Source organism: Haemaphysalis longicornis, unplaced genomic scaffold (assembly GCF_048455015.1).
Source record: "Haemaphysalis longicornis isolate Haplotype H1 unplaced genomic scaffold, Haemaphysalis longicornis Haplotype H1 scaffold_6, whole genome shotgun sequence".
NCBI classification, from domain to species: Eukaryota; Metazoa; Arthropoda; class Arachnida; order Ixodida; family Ixodidae; genus Haemaphysalis; species Haemaphysalis longicornis.
In genome coordinates, this window is record NW_027526407.1 from 42,650,797 (window position 1) to 42,669,605 (window position 18,809).

An 18,809-nucleotide genomic window follows, 5' to 3' on the forward strand; every position below is an offset into this window, starting at 1 on the left:
TTCGTTCTTGTAACTTAACATTTAATTTTAAACTGGGCCAGAAAAACTAGTATTAGTGATAAAATTATTAAAAACCTAGAAACGCGCACAAAACAGGCCGTTTATTTTTCTTTGTTCGCACCGCCGGTGTTGGCGCCACTTGCAATTGTAGATCGAGTGTTAGAAAACGAAAACAAGGGAAAAGTGATAAAGATCGTGCACTTTAAAGCCAAAAATTTACTCACATATAATTAGTTTCCTAAACAGGGCATGCAGAAACTGCGTGCGAAATTACAAGCGTTCGCGTTTCAAATGCCTTTGAGATTCGCAGATGTTGGCTGTCGGGCTCCTTTGATACAAACGGCATTTCAACCAAATGCCTTTGAAAAACGTCGTGTAGCAGCTTATATGTGTCATTTGAGTCGAATGAAATCCGTTTCAAAGGCCTTCGAAATGCTCGTGTAGCACGACCATAGCACCAAAAATGGCGACAGCGCTTAACATGCTTATTTAGAAGTGGCTGCGCAGGCAATACTGGGGACGACTAAAATTGGCCTATTTTCTTCGCTCTGCCTATAATGTTGCCCACACCACAGAATAAGGTTCAGCCTTATTTTTTTGACCCAGACCACACGGTTATCAGGGTTATGTTCTGGCTTGAGCTACTGCTAAATGGGCTACTGCTAATGGGCTTTTGTTTGCTTAACTATGTAGTGTCCTCGCACTGTCATGTTTGAGCGTAGTTTCCAATGAAATAAAGAACGAAAACCTTCCGTGACACAGCGGTTTGAGCGTTGGATTTTTGTTCTCACGCCCTGGGTTCGAGTGCCAGTGGTTATGAAGTTTTTTCCCCAAGTGAATTTTTTGCTGTAAGCTGTTCTCTTAAGTCAATTCTACTCTATTTATGTAATTTAGTGTGGCATGCGATCTTTTAGGTCGCTTTAGACGAATAATGATCAACTATACCGCGGTACGGTGCACAGAATAATCCTGAACATTACCCTGTGGTCTGGTCCACAAAAAATGCGGCACATCATCCTCATCATCATAATCACCATCACCACCACCACCACCACCATCATCATCATCTTCTCTTCTTCCTCTTCCTGTTCCTCCTTCTCCTCCTCCTCCTGCTCCTCCGCCTCACCCTCTTCCTCTTACTTGTCCTCTTCCTCCTCCTCCTTCTCCTCGTCTTCCTCTTCCTCCACGTCTTCTTCTTCTTCTTCTTCTTCTTCTTCTTCTTCTTCTTCTTCTTCTTCTTCTTCTTCTTCTTCTTCTCCTTCTTCTTCAAGCCCACTGTTCCACAGAATAGGCACTGCCTATTTTCTTCTGCGCATGTTCCGTCAAGTTTCCTAGACTGAATTGTGTGCGTATCCAACGAAACTGACGTGTTTGCATCTACTTGTTGCTGCAGGTTATGTACTCGCCGACAACAAGTACGACGTGTGGATGGGAAACGTGCGCGGCAACACCTACGGGAAACGACACAAGCGATATAACAAGCGCTCCAAGAGGTTCTGGAATTTCTCGTGAGTGTTACGTCTTTTAATAAGTTCTCTTTATGGTCGCAAAATTGTGGGGGTTCCTCTAAATAATGCTAAAGACAGACAGCGGACGACATTGCAGCGTGATAGGCTGGGACGGCGTAGGGAAACTAGCTGTGTTTACGTGATAGGCGTGATACTTCGATGCTATTTCATCATGCCAGTAAGGTTCTCCTTAGGCGGTGGTGCTGCTGTGGGGGTCGCGACAGTGTCATCCGTGCCACTTCAAGGCGCCACTCACACGTTTTTTTATTTCCCAAGGGAGATGAAAACAGAGCCTGTTGTAGATGCTTGGGCGATCTTATTTGCTGGGATAACTTCAAAAGAGCACAGACGGTCGAATACGCAAGAGGTGGAAAGACGCAGTGAAGTTTCAAAGATGCTAGTTGATTTTGGCACGCAGTATGCCCAAGCTACCGAGAGCAACATTTTGAGAAACTACGAGGACAGCTAAGCACTGATTTTCTTGTTGTTAATGCGAAAGCATTCGTGTTCAGTTGCCTAATATGTCACCAGCTGTGTTTCCGGCATGATGATGAAAGCTTTCTTTATTTCAATCTAAAATTAGCGGTCGGTCCGTTTACTGCTGGAGTCGATTGGAATTTGCTGCCACTTTTGCAGTTGCGGGCAGCTCACATTAAGCCTTTAGCCTAAAGTTTCGTTTTCGACTTGGTCAGTGGTCAGTGTCACGTTGTCTAAAATTTGACCGCGGTTCGTTGTGCTAGAAGATGTCGTTTCAGGAAATTGGCAAGAAAGCTGGAAATTGTCCGTTTATATCGACAGAGAAGTACCAGCATTATATCGACAGTCTATATCGTTTATATCGACAGCCGAGGTACCAGCATTGACCTTAAGGTGGGGTTGTTGTCGCGGCGAGGCGAATGGAGAGGGACAAACGTACGGAAATATAAGGACTCACCAGTGCCACTGTTTTGTATCACGCTACATCGAAGATAGAAAAGTGTTTGTAAAGTGTCACACCGAAATGTAGCGGAGTAGGGTAGTTCAGAAAACGTTTAATGTTCGTCACTTCGCGCTGCTATAGCGGAAAAATGAACGTGACAATGAACTTCCCCCCATCGGCGCAGGTTCCACGAGTTTTCAAAGTACGACCTACCGGCTCAGATTGACTTCGTGCTAAAAAAAACGGGCAGGAAGGACCTCCTCTACGTTGGTATGTCGCAGGGCACGCTGCTGTTCTTCACCATGCTTTCCGAGAGACCCAAGTACAATGAAAAGGTACGAGCCACCATCTTCCAAATTCCCATCGTCTTGAAAGCCTCCATATCCATCCAAAACTGCCGCCAAGCTCACGAGGCAAAAGCAGACCCTACAGTATACGGTAAACCCAAAACGACACACGCATCTTACGTCAGTCAGACTCGACTGCTTCCGCCCCACATATAACGATTAACGCTCCCTCTGCTCCGTCTACAACGCTTTACTCCAAGAAGGCCACCTGTTGTGGTACTGCCCTAATCAGTTCCTAGGAGATAACTGCGCACAGGGAGTGGCTGGCCACCACTTTTAGCTTTCAGAGACAAGAAAATTTTCTACCTTGTGTTCTAAATGAAGATGGCCACAAGTGCCTGCTTCGACCGAAGTGGCTAATTGCATTCCCATAAACTAATTCCCCTTGATCTCGTCTAAAATGGGTTATTTACCAGCGGAAGCAAAAAGCAAGAAACGAAAGGCAAATATTTGAGTGTACCTGTAAAAATAGAGTAAAAAGCACTGACAGGCGGTTTCACTCAGCCAATGACGGCGGAATATCGTGCGGTAGCAGTAAACATTACTGCCTATAAAGCGTTCTCCAAAACACCTCTGCGGGTATTTGCTGTTCTTTGAATGTCTACAACAATTTGCAAGGTTTCAGACTGTGCATACGGGCTTCTGAGTACGGAAAGATTTTATGGGTTCAATCATCATTTGGGGGCTTATGCTTGAATTGATTGATTGAATGATTGATTGATCGCTTGGTGCATGTCCCAGCAGCGATACTCCGTTTCGAGATAGGCACAAGGCGTGCTCCTCCGGTTCGATGCAAAACGTTCATTAGACGTGTTGGTATGCCATGCCCTACATCTTAAACGACCTAAAAGATACTAAACCACCATCAGTTACGAAAATATCGCGTAGAAGTGCGCCTACAGAATCATTTTGCAGTAAAAAAAATCACGGGTCTTTGCTGGGACTCGAGCCCGGGCCATTCACTATGAAACACGTGGTTCAACCAATTACGCTACCGATGCTTTTTTGCTTTATTGCCTGCATGGCGAGACAACAAAAAAATGCAAAAAAGGTCCAGCCTTCAGTTGGCTGAAGTGGGAGACTTAAAACTCCCTAAACTTCTCAAAACTTCTTAACATGGGTAACCACTCACGTTCTTCCGGCATGACTTTACTGCCACTCCATGTGGGCATGTCCTAATGATCCCTTCCCTTCCATAGGGTGTGACGAGCCGTGGGCGGGGTAGTTTGGATCCAGGGATCCAACTCTCCTTGGTGAACCGAGCCACTACTGTTGCCGTCAAGCTAATGCCTTCGGCCCCCTGCCCCCTTAGCCGTATTTTACAATAAAGTTTTTTTCTCTCTCTTATGTAGGCAACACTTTCAATGCAACAATTTCGGACTGTACGAGCTTTCTCGTCTGCATTTTGAACTTCCATGCGAGTTTCCCACAGAGAATGCAGACCAAGCGACATGAACATATCACAGGGCGCGCCCCCGTCATTGTCCAGTGGCAAAAAGCGAATGCCGCAAGGCAGTAATGGCAGGTATGTATTGAGGGTTCGTTGAGGGATGTCCCTGTGCAACCACACTACGAGGTCTTTTAGCAGTTGTTAAAAAGAATAGATGAACTGTTCGAAGCAAACCAGTAGGTAGCGCTGAGTGCGTACAACAAGTGGTGTGCTCGTACCCACAGGGGAAGAAAATTTCGCGTCCTAAGAGCATCTGCCCACGCTACTAAAGCGTTGTCCAATACCCCACTGCGGGTATGGGTTGCTCTGTGGGTATGTAGCACTTTGCAAGAACAGCAGCACGTACCTGTGCGCTGGAACTTTGGCCTAACGTCTCACTTTGAAGTCTTACGACGTCAATTGGAGCCTGCAGCTTGAAGAACCATATGTATAACGAGTGCTTTTTCCAATTGATACCGGTTGGCCAAGCTTGACCTCAAAACTCGACGTTAAGCCTAACGTCCTATGCTTAGGCTTGACGTTAGGTAGCACTCAAGTTGAGTTGATGACATGCCAAGCAGCCTCATACTCACTGATCGTCCATGGGCCGGTTGGCAGTGTAACACAGTAGAAATAGATATTTTCGTACTATATGTGGTAACACAATGTAACAGATATTTGCTGTGGAACACTAATATTTTCCACCAATAAGAACTGCCCCGCAGCTACAAATTATTTCAAACAGGCAGGTTCGCACACCCAGTCTGAATGCGTTCATGTTTCCCCCCTAAGTAAACTGCTCAGTACAGGTTTTGCAACAATTAAGAGTCCTATAATGCGCGCACAACCCAGCCCTACCACCCCTTTTCACACGTTCCTCTACATACCTAAGGGAAACACTGTTTACCATTTGTAGTCTGGAGCACCGGACTGCTCTGGTAACCCGGGCGAAGACGACTAGGGCAACGAATGATTTCGCGGACTGGGGGTATACACTTCCACCTTCGAGCGGATTAATATGTTTTCTCTCTCTCTTTTTCAACCACCCAGACTGCAAACTTGTGATCACACATCGTTTCCCCATCAAGGGATAAAAATTCATTTGTCGGATGATTTTCTTTTCTCGGCATGACTCCACTGTCGCAGGTGAAAGCGTTCGCTGGCCTGGCTCCTTTCAACAAGCTCTCACACATGCACGTCGCTGTCATCGAAATGGTTGCCCCATATGCTGAGCGTTATTTGGTAAGCAGCTGGGATTTAGTGTCTGTCTCATTGTTGAGAGATAAGATAACAGCACGATATCCATCAATGCCAGCTGGTTTCAAAGTTATCTGGAACATTCAACGTACAGATGGCTACGACGGGTACATCAGACGATTTTCTTAGCGTCTGTAATTTTATCGTCAAGACTGAATAATTATTAGGAATACCAGATTGCCACATTGTTTTTGTCACGTTCTGGGATCAATTCCCCAAATGTTTTGTGGCGAAAATTTGCATTTTTGCCCACGCGAACATATGTAATTTGTCAAATCTGTAATTTGTGCTGCCAAATTTACATTTATTTGCTTTCAGGGAACTAATAAAGGATCGGCGAAGTTATCCCATTAGACGCAGGCAGCAATACAAGTCAATAAAGTTATACTCAAGAGAAAGAGGCTAAGAGAATGATTGGTTATGCCGTGAAAGATAGGGACATACCGTTTACAATACCTTAATGAGGAGTGATGTACAGCATAACTGCAGGCCTTTAAGGCCTTAAAATGTTTTAGCTTGGTCAAAATATGAAAGATTTGTTAAATACAGTGAATCTAACAATCTAGGCGAGCCGTCAAACTCGGACGCAGCAGTGTAGGAACATCAAAAGTTTCCGAAAAATACCACTCAAAGTTCAGTTTTCAATTTAAAGGCATCTTTTTTTTTCTGTAAGGAACTGAAAATTGTACAAAGCTTTGCTATGAGTCATTGCAAAATAAATTGCACATTTTCCGGCCCGCAACTCTCGTAGCGCAGATTCCCATTTAGGTTAGCTTAGCTATATACTCGTTTGGCTTTTACAAAAAAGCATTAAAAACAACGACGGGCATCTGACTGAAAAAAATTCCGCAAGTCACATATGAATTTAACCAATTTATCGTTTCTGTGCACTCTGATTTTTCTTTTCACAATGTCGGAAACATCCCATGAGTTGGAGACGCTACTAAAATAGGAAGGAAGCGCAGTTGTCTGTGTGTACAATTTCTTGGGCGTTCGATGACCAGGGACAGATTTAGGTGCGTCACTGTCAGTTTTTACAATGGCGAAAGCCTTTGGTGTCTAATCATACGCTCAAAGTGACCGTAGTCATCGTGGGCGTCACCCCGCTGTAAGGCGAAAATAAACAAACAACTTTACCATATCTTCCTAAAGTCAGTTGAGAGAAGAGAGAAAGCTTTCTCACATAAAAACTACATCAAAAGTGCGTCAAAAGGTACGGCAAAAGTGTGTCCAACCTCCGCTGAAAGTGCGTTTAATCGATCTTCAAACCTTCAAAGACCGAAATAGCAACCGAGGAACGAACCCATGCGACGTTTTTTCGCGCCGTAAGTAAACGCATCCACGAACGATCTAAATGTACACCGATACGTGATTTATGAGATAAAGGTATGCTATCGTATTCCTCCTTCATGATCGATGCGTGCATTGTCTTACCTAGAACCGTTCCTTTTTCGTGGTTTTCAAGTGACCGCCTTAACACAACTGAAGCCCAGTTTTACGTACGCGCCGTGTGTCCAGACATCTTATCAGATGATGACGATGATTGTAGGTTTTAACGCGCCGGCCCAACGCAGGCGATGAGGCGCGCCGTAGTCGAGGGCTCCCGATTAATTTTGACCACCTGGGGATCTTGAACGTGTGCCGAAATCTCGTTTCCGCGGGCGGTTTTGCGTTTCGACTCCATCAGAAAAGCGGCCGCTGCGGCCTGGAATCGAACCCGCGTCTTCGTGCAGAGATCTTGTCCGAGCTTTCCAGTCGACCAAGCTGTCTATGGCGAAATGATTAAGTTTTTTGATAGGACGCCGTTGGTCCCACTACGAAAGCTTTCACTTTAATAAAAAGCACATGTAGATTTGTGCGGAACGTAAACTCGCGTCGCAACAGCAGGGGGTGAGTGCGCTGACCACAGCGCTAGCCAATCACATTGGCAGAATGGAACAGGAATTAGCCCGTGCACGCGATAAACAGGGCCACGCGGAGGATACCTTTGACAGTGGGGATGATAACGATGACGGAAAACTCCAATTCATTATCTATCATTGGTGCTTTTTTAAAGTCGCTGAGCATCCCTTAGGAAATGGCGGTTGTCTGAACGTGCTTGATAATCGGAAGTTGCTGCGCGTATTGGGCTTGGGATGGGGGCTACCCTGATGGCTTTTCTGAGTTGGAGTGGAACCTGCTCCTTATGGTCTTGCAGTGACGGTATGGCATATCCCAGCCGTCGCAGTGTAGCTCGTCCCGTTGGTGTTAAGCGTAAGCGTTCCAGTTGAGAGCTACGATGCGCCTCCTGTATTTCCTCCCATGTGTTATGTAGTCCAAGATGCAATAATCTCTTCGTCGATGTTTTTTGGTGCAGTCCTAATGCTGTCTTATATGCTTGACGAATCATGACATTGAGCCTGGATTTTTCAGATGTTTTCAGGGCCAAATAAGGGGTTCCGTAAGCTACCCGGCTTATACTGGACAGTTCATAGTTTTTGAAAGACTGTTTGTTACGTCCGTCAAATGGTATGCGCTGCCGAAGGCTTTCATTCATGAAAAACAGTGCCCCCTAGTTTTCATGGATAAAACTAATTTAAATTCAACGTCTCCATGAAGCTCATGCCTCCTCTCGGCTTGATCATGCCAGTAAAGTTGAACTTTCATGTTAAAGGCATAGAAAAAATGTTAGTGTTTTGTTTTAGTACTTATCATTCTAGAATGGACTATAGGTGAGGATGCGACACGGGCAACCGCAACGACATGGCGATTATATGTGCGGGCAGAGTAATAAGTTACCCGTACTTCCCTCTCTTTCATGACCCTGACAATTTTTTGAATATTCCGAAAGGTGCTTCTGCGAAGAAACGCTGGCAATATCTGTCTTTCCTTGTGCCTTCATCTCCACCCGTCCTGCAGTGGCACGTTAGATACGTCTGCATGTTTGGTCAGAGACCAGAGCACCTTTGTGGCAAGGCATGGGTCAAGATCCTCCTGAGTTATTTTTTTCTTCCGGGCATTTGATTTCTTGCATCCCCGGTAATAAGTAGAAACGGCAACTAGAGAGGCCAGAACTTTTGTTGCAGGGATTTTGTGAGGGGAGCTTTTTGATGGACCATTAAAGGAATGCCCAAAAGTGATCAGTTCATCACCTGCTACTGTTCGCAGAACGCCATGTACTTGGCCGGCCAGTACGAGATTATGCCGAAGGGGTTCCCGCTGTTACCGCTGGCGCGCAGCTTCTGCGCCTTCCCCACGAGAGCCATCTGCTCTTTCTTCGGAGACGGATTCAGCAACCTGGGCAGCAAGTACATCAACGAGGTACAGACTTCTGAGCGTACGCGTGCACCTTCGTCTTGTGATACCCGGGTTTTTCTGGGTCCTGTCGACTTTATTGGTCCTGTCCTGTAGTACGGGAATATGACATCTCCGAAAGGCACGATTTGATCTTAAACAACAGCGCAAAAGACAAGGACTAGGGAAGAAGCACAGACAAGCACTGTCTGTGCTTCTTCCCTAGTCCTTGTCTTTTGCGCTGTTGTTTAAGATCAGAATGAACCAACTGGCCCCAGTCGAGACGCTAATTCAGCACGATTTGACGGCGGAGGGGGTTACAGTCAAAGTACAAAAACCGAAAAACCCTGATACTACAGCGTTTTGGGGACTACAAAAGTGAACTCGCTGACACGTTTGTTCCACAAATCAGACGAATGACTCGAAAAAGGGACACACCGACCGTTGACTATTAAAATACGAATGGGCCCTTACCAGTACGCAGCTTTATGGCTTACAATGCGTCGACGCGATGAAGGCCACTGTCAGCGTGTGCAGCAGGCTTTCTAGAATCAGCAGTGGCAATTTTCACTTCGGTGTTAGCAGATGTACTATCTTCGCCAGTACGGAAAGCGATATTTTTTATTTGGGCTCGACTTTAGCTTATGGATTAAAGCCATACGGGGATTGACTTTGAGTTGCTGAAAGTGGTAGGGTTCAAACTAAACTGAAGAAAACTTCGTACGCGTCGAAGTGCCCCCCCCCCTCCCCCCGTGTTAGAGCGTTAGAATATTCCTGTATTACATTGTACATCTTAACGAAATCGAATAGAGAAGCGTATGCAGTTAATCTAGCGCAACATTAGAAAGACAGTATGCCGCCTTGATTCCGCTTGTACAGGCACGTAGAACACGCCTTATTACCGGTCAGAGGGACTTTACGGAAAAGAAAATCAAAGAGACGAAAGTTTTTATGAGTGTCGCTATTTTACAACACACGTAACGGCCCAACGCTAATCAATAAAGCGATTAATTTGCAAAGGCCTACTTGCGAACTCTCTCGTGCTGATCATTCGAGAAATCTGATGAGTAGAGCAGATATATTTCAATATGCTTTCCCCTAAGAATAATACAAAGGTGTTATATGTTGTGGTACGAAATTGTCTCCGTACGTCTTTTCCTCCTTTTGTGCATATTTTTCACCTTTTTCTTGTAAAATAACACTGGCACTGTACGCTTTTATAGCGGCCCCGCCTTACCGACCGGGGTCTTAACATACTCATTAAAAAACCAGCTTTGTTGACCCCATCTATTTTTTACAAAGTTATTGCCTTCTATCTACAGTCTGTCTGGTTTGTAATCTATTCGCACCAGTTCCAGCCGGCAATAATTTCTGTAAATGTACTATGGGTATGTGTATAATAAATGAGAAGAGAATTTATTACAAAACCACATATCAGCTCAAAGCGACTAGTGGTAACAGCGCTGCCCGAAAAAAACAGAAACAAAAATCTAATCAGTTTCCAAGTACTCCGGGCAGCCTACACTTTGCACAACAACTGTTTATGGTGGTGAAACAATTAAGCTTCTCTGAAATCAATGCACAAAAAGTTCACATGTGTTCAAAGAAAGAGTTCAGAAACTCTTTGAAAGTCAGTACGGCACAATAGTGATGCTCAGGATGTTATTCCTGACCGCCATGAAACGCGTGGACCAGCGTAACAGGAAGGCTTCTTCTCCCAGAACTGCCAACTCATTGTCTAAGTGATTCATAAGCATTGACCGCACACGCCACAGCAGTGGAAACATCGCTCGTTGCGGTCGGGCACGAAGACACGCGGCACCATGATTTCGCCATAATACAAATGCACCAGCACACATCAGGAAGTTCACCAACGTGTCATTTGAACGTGTGCTCATTCTAAGTTTAAGACAAAACAACCTGCTTAGCACAGTCCAAAACGTTACCGCTACACGACACTGAAACAAGGCATGTTCCAATGTTTCAGTGTTCCCGCAGTGCGGGCACCGTGAGGAACGCACGATGCCGAATCTCGCCAGACGGTCACACGTGGGAAGAACTTGCCAGCCACGCAACCATCCGAAATCCCTAACATCAGAAGGAAGCTCCGTCGAAGTCAGCTGATGCCAATGGACACCGCGTGATCTTGCTGTCTGCTGACTATCTAATTGGTTTATTGACACTTTTTCGCACAATTCGCTTGCTGTACTTTCCCTAAAATTTAGGCTTGGCAAGGTAGACTGGACGTTTCTCAGTGTTTTGACAACATAGGCATAAAATGGCGGTGACTGCTCAGCAGAGGGACCGGCAATGCGTTCGTCATAAAAAAATTAGCGGTGAGTTCCCAGAAAGTACTGCAGCAGCGCCCTCCCTGGGTACTCAGTTGAGTCCACAAGGTCGAACAATGCGCGTACGGCCAGCACGCTACAAATGGTCTGCAAGCAAGGCAGACTAAAACCACCCATTGACTTGGGCAGTCTCAACAGCGCACGCGACACTTTTTCTGTCTTGCCCGCCCAAAAGAACGACCCAAACTTCGTTGCAAGCTGACGGGTGAAATGGCGCGGCGGTTTCGCTACGTGTGCTACATAAATACACAAACGGCTGCCGAGTATTCTACATGAATGCAATTTGCTCTGCACGAAACAGCCCTGTCTAATATCGGTAGTTTGCTTGGGCGTGTTGCGAACAAGGAATTTGCGAATAATTGCGCAGTGCAGGCTGCATGAAGATTGCAGGTGTTGAGAGTGTAGTACTTTAGGCCGCCATGAAAATAATTTTTTATCTTTTTTCTCCAATGCAGTCCAGGATTCCAGTGTACCTTTGCCACGCCCCGGCTGGAACATCTCTGAAGAACCTCGTTCACTTTTTGCAGGTGGGTTGAAAAACCCTTGGGTTATAATTGCAGAAAAGCGCGTGTCAAGCAGTTACCCGGCAAACTTGACAAAGTCCCAACTGACACAACGGAAGTCGGCATTGGGAGTGAAGTGTCGACAACATTCAGGCAAATCTTTACAGCTCGCATGATTCACACAAGCTTTGGGTTAGACAGACATCGCCAACAGACGTGGCCAACTGTGTGCCATGGGTAATCATGCACAAGTTGAGAGTTCAGTTGACAAGGTGTTGTTATAGACCACATTAGCAAGGGGCAATGAAGCATGCACTGTGTTCGTTGCGTCGCCCATATACTTACTGACATGGCTATAGAAGAACTGAGAGGATGAGAAAAGACACGCAGGACAAGTTTTGTAGTTTGTACTTGTTTTGCTACATGGCGCACTGCTGTTTCTGGGATGTTACCGTAGTGCCAAGTTCTACAGTATGTTTACAGCTGGTCGGCATTTTTTTTTGTACGGGCGAGGCATGATAGAGATTGAAGATCTGCCTCTGGGAAGGAACAGTTGTTTATACCGCTGAACGAGCGAGACATAGGGAAACTTCGCAATTATTTGTTCAAATGTCAACACAATCTGAATCTTGCGCATCAGCTACTTTCCCACACAAAAAAGGAGGACTTCTCTCCTTGAATTCAGGAAAGAGTTCGTGTGGTTACGCGTCCCGTACGCAACTGTAAGCAGAGATTTGGCTGGTTGTGCTTAGTTAACACGGAATTTAAAATGTTTGTATGATTGGAAGAACATAGGAGCAGTAACAACAACAAAAGAAGATAGAGGCAACTATTTTATACCGTCCCTGATTAATTCCCCTACGCATTTATTTCATATCGGTCGAAATCTGACGACGTGCTTTCATGATTACACGGTACAATGCGCAATGGCTATCAAGAAAAGTTTAGGAGGGGATGAGGAGGGGTTTGCGGTAAACGAGGCTCTAGGTCAAATGCCCGAAGGAAGAGTACGTGCCTACCTTATATTTTGCTGTTTGTAGGAGGAGTAGGGTACGTATTCCAACCATTTTTTACGAGGTGCCACTTCAGTGAACTGTAGGCTCAGAAGAGCGAATTTAAACTACTGTGACACCACAGGAACGGGGCGCGCCGGTTTGCTGCTGCAACGTTTTTTCTCATTAGTCCCAAAATTTCCAAGTGATTGTGAAGTAACGAAGAGTTACTTAACATTTACGCCAATTAATCTGAATGTCGCGTGCAGAATGGTTGGGCTCGAACGCCCTTCTATCGATGATAAGAATTGCCCTTTCCAATTACAGCACACATGCTACTTTAAGGTAGATTCAAACTCGGACAATTCCGTGAATTCAAATAACTTCAAATGGTAACAAACCCTACAATCAATCAATCAATCAATCAATCAATCAATCAATCAATCAATCAATCAATCAATCAATCAATCAATCAATCAATCAATCAATCAATCAATCAATCAATCAATCAATCAATCAATCAATCAATCAATCAAATTTCAATTTTTCGGCTGACCCGCTATGTTCTCAGTGTATTTTAAAGCTTCCTAGTTTAAACTGCTCTATTGCGTAAATTCGGTTAATTTGTGATTTTGCTTGTCTTAGCCGGAAAATATCTGTTGCATTTGCCGCTTATAGCCTCACATTTGCATCGTTATCTTAATGACAATCACAAATAAAGTCGATTACCCGCCTACCCCTGCCAAAGCAAAACCGCGCGCTCCAACAACTCCGTGTGGATTGAGGAAAACTCGCAATACATTGGCTACCTTGCTGGCATCAAAAACTCTGTTTGGAACTTTTATGCAAAGACAAAGCAATCGATTTGATGATTTTTGTCAAAGCCTGAATTGCACTTAAGCAATGTGCCTAAATGTTGTATTACAAATATACGTGAATGGTTCATTACAACGCAAGTTGGTACGTTGCCCCGAGTGATATTCATGAGAACTTCTGATAAATCGAACTTGTGATCATTGAAGCAAAATGCTGGGGTCCCTTCGAGTTTGAGATATCGTGAGTCTCCTGCAGTAGGTTTCGCTGTTATCATCTCGGGTCATAGTGTGGGGCAGTGGGATAAAGCAGTAAATTGAACAGAACTTAGATGCATAGATGCGTAGAATAACATGCACACGTGTACTGAGACAGGTGCACAGAAATTCACTCAAATTAAAAGCAAACCGCCAAGTTGAATGGGTGCCGACAGAAAGAAGATTGCGCAACACAGACTAATCTTTAAGGTAAAGTGAAGACCTATGGACCACGGTTAAGAGATCGAGCCAACAGAACGTACTCTATACCATCTGTTGTGCTCGCTCAGATCCCAAATAATAGCCCTACGGCAACAGTTGAGAAGTGAGGATTACTTGTGCCAGTTATTTCTGTGCACGAGTAACAGTAATTGCACGGGCAAAGTCGCGGCCGAATGAATTGCGAGATCATCCTGAACCGTCGTAATGTGTACAACAGGGCAAATATTTGAAAACGAGTCTGCTTATGCAGGCTGTATCCAAACGGACTGCTCAAACTGTTTTTCGGCACCCATTGCGCTAACAGAGAAAGAACGAGCATACAGGTGCGTGCAGCAGTACCCCGAGAACTGTTAGCAATTCCTCCTTTTTACTCCCTCCTCTCCATGTTACTGTGTGTGAGTCAATATTTTTGCAAATTATCGTATCTCCCAAAAAAGAAACGCTTGTTAGTGAATATTTATTGGCTCTTGAATAATTCTTGACAGTGGTTGACATTGGCTGACATTGGTTGGTTCGTTTGCTGTTTGCCTAGTTGGATCAGGCGGTGTTTTCCTGGCAAGATTTGCCTTTTCGCCAGAGCGCATAGTCGCACTTTCTTAGATTCCTTCGGGAGAGGGAAGTGGCTGACTCATGGGACAGTAGCGATATTGTTAATACACCTGGTTGACAGTGCATACCTCTGTGTCATCTTTTCGTGCGCTATTACAGCTAATCAATGTTCCAGCAAAAATGGCATGTAAAAGGCTAGATTTGTAAGGGTGCTGGAAGGGTGTCCTCTGTAGCGTGCTGTTTTATAAACAGTAGCACAGTGCGCTATTAAAAAAACAGAGCGCTGGCCGCTTATTTATTATAGAAGGTGCTATGTCAGTGTACAAGGAAGGCAGAAGTGGGCAAGCTCTTTCTGTTGTGTCGTTAACAGAAATAATCGCATCTTTCCTACGTTTTATTTGAAACAGCTCTTGAATTCGAAGAAGGCACAGAAGTTTGACTACGGACCAGAAGACAACAAGAAGTATTACGGCCACGTGAGTAGTCCCGTTACTTTTATTGTTAGTGAACCCGCCATTGCCCATGTGGAAGGGTTTGGTTTATGGTGCATTCTTGGTTCTGACCAATGAGAAGGTGGAGGTATGGCCCTCACACGCTGTCTGCGTATGCGGGCTTATAAATACATGTACCATCACAGAATCTGGTGGATTGACGACATCAGGCGCCCGACCCTCGTGATGGCCAAGGAATGGCTATCCTAGCGGGGTCGCTAGCGCCTGTTGCTGGTCTGTTGCTTTGCTTCCCTTGTGACGCATACCCACGTGATCTATAAATCCGCATAGATCGTTAGGGGCTAATGCGGCCACTCAGGAAATCACAAAACGAAAACAAAAAACTGCATAAAGAAGATACCACACAACCACCCAAGAGAATCGGTTAAGAAGAAAAAAAGGACGCTAGCGATGGACACAAAAAGGAAACAAAGTCATTTTTGTGCGTGGAAAAACGTGAGAACAGCTGACATGGTAGGCGCCTATTCTCGGGAACGTACGAATGGCTGCAACCACACCTCTGTGGTAGAATGTAGGATGTGTGGTACTTAACAAAACAAGGGTAAACATTGAAAGAGAAAGAGAAAGTCGTTGAATTCAAGCGGCAATGCAACCATGTCTCCGAACGATGCGCTTCGACCGGCATTGTTGTATTTCTCGTCCTTGTTGCTACTACTCAAAGTATAGGCACTCTCCACTCCAGCTAATCTTGGTTCTACGCAGGAGGACCCGCCGGAGTACAAGCTCAGCAATGTCAAGACTGACGTGGGCATCTTTTGGAGCCGTGGGGACCAGTTCGTCCCGCCGGAAAACGTTCGCGAGCTCATCCGCGACCTCGGACCTCGAGTGAAGAAAAACCACTTCATCGACGACCCCTACTACACGCACATTCACTTCGCCGTGGCACTGAACAACGCCGAAGTGCTCCACAAGGACTTGCTCGAGTTCCTCAACAGATACGCCTCGACGTCATAGTTATGGACTTTCTGTGTGCAATATGTTTTCATCTCGACATAAACTCCTTTTTTTTTCTTAAAAAGGGTCGTGCCCTAAAACAACTTCATGCGGGAGCCGGGCACGACGAAGCTATTTGCCATTTGCGCCATCAGCGTTTAAAGCAAGGAGAAAGAATAAGATTCTTGCTCCGTGGTTTAAAGATAGGGCTCGACGTTCTCAGTGCTGTTTTTGTATTCTAACCAGCTACTTGCTCTCAGTGGAATAGTATGCAACTCCAAGGCCGACATTGCTGTGAAACTCTATATTTCGAAGAGGAGCATTGAAGTAGTTAGAACATGCTGTTGCTCGGTGTATGATTTCTTTATCATCGAATGACGTGCGAACATATGAAAAGCCTTGCAAAGCTCCGATTTATATAACTTATTGGCACATGCAATTTATGCCCATGAGTCATAACATACTGTAGGAAAAATAATTTAACGATAGCAAGGTAACAAATGTCCTTGATGCTCAGGGAATTTGTTGTCTCGGGAACTGTTAGCCTATTTTTTTACATTGAAGATTTAGTTCTGTGGTAGTACGCTAGCAGATCTGTATATAGCGTGTGCTGTTCGTTTTTAGCTGAAGCAGGTTGTTGTAATAAAATCTTTACTTTTACATGTTCACTGTCCGTCTTTGCTAGTTAAGCTAGTGACAGTCCGACATTGAAAATACGATTTAACAAAACTTGTTGCTGAGCTAGTTGGTACATACTTAAAGAAAAAAGAAAACGTGGCGAAAACTGTATGTGGACGAACGAGAGAAGATACGGCAGATACAGGCGCCTGTATCTGTCGTATCTTCTGTCGTTCGTCCATGTCTAGTTTGTGGCACGTTTTCTTATGATATAGCAATTACTACGTTCAATAATAAAATAGCAAGGATGTATACCTTATGATGGCATTTATTTATTAATTGATTTTTTTGATTATTTATTTATTTATTTATTAGATCTATAGATCACTTGGATTAAAAAAGCTAGAGCAAACTAATTGTGCAGTTTTGTTTGCTCTCTTTTCTACTCCAAGTTATCTATAGATCTAATAAATAAAAGGTACAGTTTGTTTCCAACACAATTGAGCCTTCTGGATTAACTAAAAACTCTACCTGACCTTTAGTACCGAACGGGTTGTTAATGAATATACGCTGATTTCCAGCTGCCCACATCTGACCGCGCATGAAACTTACAACTTTCAGTCCAGCTTCATTACGCCAGCCTGGTTTCGTGTGATAACGGCGTGAGCGGAGCAGTGAACTGACAAAAAATTAATCCATCAAACCTTAAATATGTTACACGATACAAGTTTAATAAGAACATCTATGCTTATGCGCGTAGATACTTGTCTATAAGGCTGGGCCGGTTCCAAAGCTGCCCATCAGCGTGCCCGAGAGTTGACCCACCGGGCAAGCCAGTAGTTCGGCGAGCAGTGGCAGGTCTGCCCCCTTTCATCGTTCCACACGAAATCACCAAGCATTACCGTCTGGAACGAACACTATATCCTCCTGCGCACAAAAGCCTCACTAAAAAATCGAGAGCGCAACTCCGAGACATCCAAACAAACACATGTCCCCACCCCACTAGAGCCCACATTCCGGCCCCCACTCTGTACGCCTCGCAATGCTGCTTCTGCAAGGCTCCGAGCACCCTTTACTATATCATGTGTGGCTGTGATAAGAACCCCCCTCCTACCCTTTCCTTCCTCTTCCTTAAGCACTTGGGGAGATGGCTGTCCAACTGGGACACTGACGACCAGCCTTGGCTGGTGCAGAGAGACCAAGAAGCCGGATGGACTCAGGGGGTCCTGGAATGAGGACTCTTCCCCAGGGCTGACTGGTTTAGAAAGACGTTTATTCTTCCTCCTTCTACTACTCTGCTTCTTCTCTATCACGAACACACCCACTCACACGCACGCACTCGCACACACGCGCGCGCGATCTCGGTGGGGCTATCCTGGGCGGTTTATGTCCCTATCGGGTACCAGAACTGCGGCTGCAGATGAGGTAGGGAAAAGAATGGATGCCACAACAGCGCAGCCATGGAGACGGGTAAGAGGAGAGGGGAAAAGAGCGTGGAGACGGCGCCTGTGTACGTGGTCTGCGCCTGCGTGGTTATGACGTCATATGCGTCGCAGGTGTCGGCGCGTCTGTATCAGAGGTTGCAGCAGATCACGAGGGAAGCAAAAACTCGGGAGATGCCCCTACCAACCGAAACGCATTAAAAATTTGGCGGAAGTGACGTAATATAAACGACCGGTGTCCACGCATAGTGTTGGTTTACTTTTCTCAGCTATGGTGACCATATATGGCTAATGCCTATGGCAATTTTTACGGCTTTCGACAAAGGCTGTGAGTGTGAAGGAATTTAGCGCTGGAGAAGGCGAGTGCGGCTGATAACCTATAGACTTCGCGGCGTCCGCAGGTTTTTTAGGAGCTCGTGCCCAGGTATGCCAAAGGGTGCGGGGTGCGCCCCTGCCGCCGGCGGCGGGAGTTCATCCAAATACCGTAGGCATGCGCGATTATCTGCTTTTAAACGAAGCTTATACTCCAGGCACAAAAGCCTGGTAGTGTCCCTCTGACCTTCAAACAAGCGTCTCGTGCGGTCAAGGTCAACCAAGCGTCACGTTGGGTTTCGCAGCGCCGATAGAAGCGCCACCGACCACGCTTCATCCCCCGACTGAAACCATTCATAGTACCGACGGCTACCGCAGTGTAAGCCGTCTAATGAGTTTTGCGGAGAGGGGAATAGGGGAGTGGTAAGGGCAAGATCAGCCGCGGTCAAGCCAGCGCTTCGGACACTTGCACAGTGAAAACGTCTAATCACTAGTTCATTAAGAGGGAAAGGGTGCTGAGATAGGATATGGCGATAGAGTCCGGGCGTGGGCCATCATAAATTGACACAAGAATG

General features: G+C 45.4%; 1 protein-coding gene across 1 annotated transcript in view; it reads left to right on the plus strand.

Annotated features, from left to right (window-relative positions):
* Positions 1–16,524, plus strand: part of LOC144142527 (lipase member J-like) — a 58,393-nt gene extending 41,869 nt beyond the window's left edge. Inside the window, exons 3-9 of the mRNA XM_077674110.1 lie at positions 1,394–1,508; positions 2,612–2,762; positions 5,350–5,445; positions 8,608–8,760; positions 11,537–11,608; positions 14,825–14,893; positions 15,632–16,524. Coding sequence (XP_077530236.1) covers positions 1,394–1,508; positions 2,612–2,762; positions 5,350–5,445; positions 8,608–8,760; positions 11,537–11,608; positions 14,825–14,893; positions 15,632–15,883 — 908 coding nt within the window. The 3' untranslated portion in view covers positions 15,884–16,524. The remainder of the gene's footprint in view (positions 1–1,393; positions 1,509–2,611; positions 2,763–5,349; positions 5,446–8,607; positions 8,761–11,536; positions 11,609–14,824; positions 14,894–15,631) is intronic.
* Positions 16,525–18,809: the final 2,285 nt, after the last annotated feature.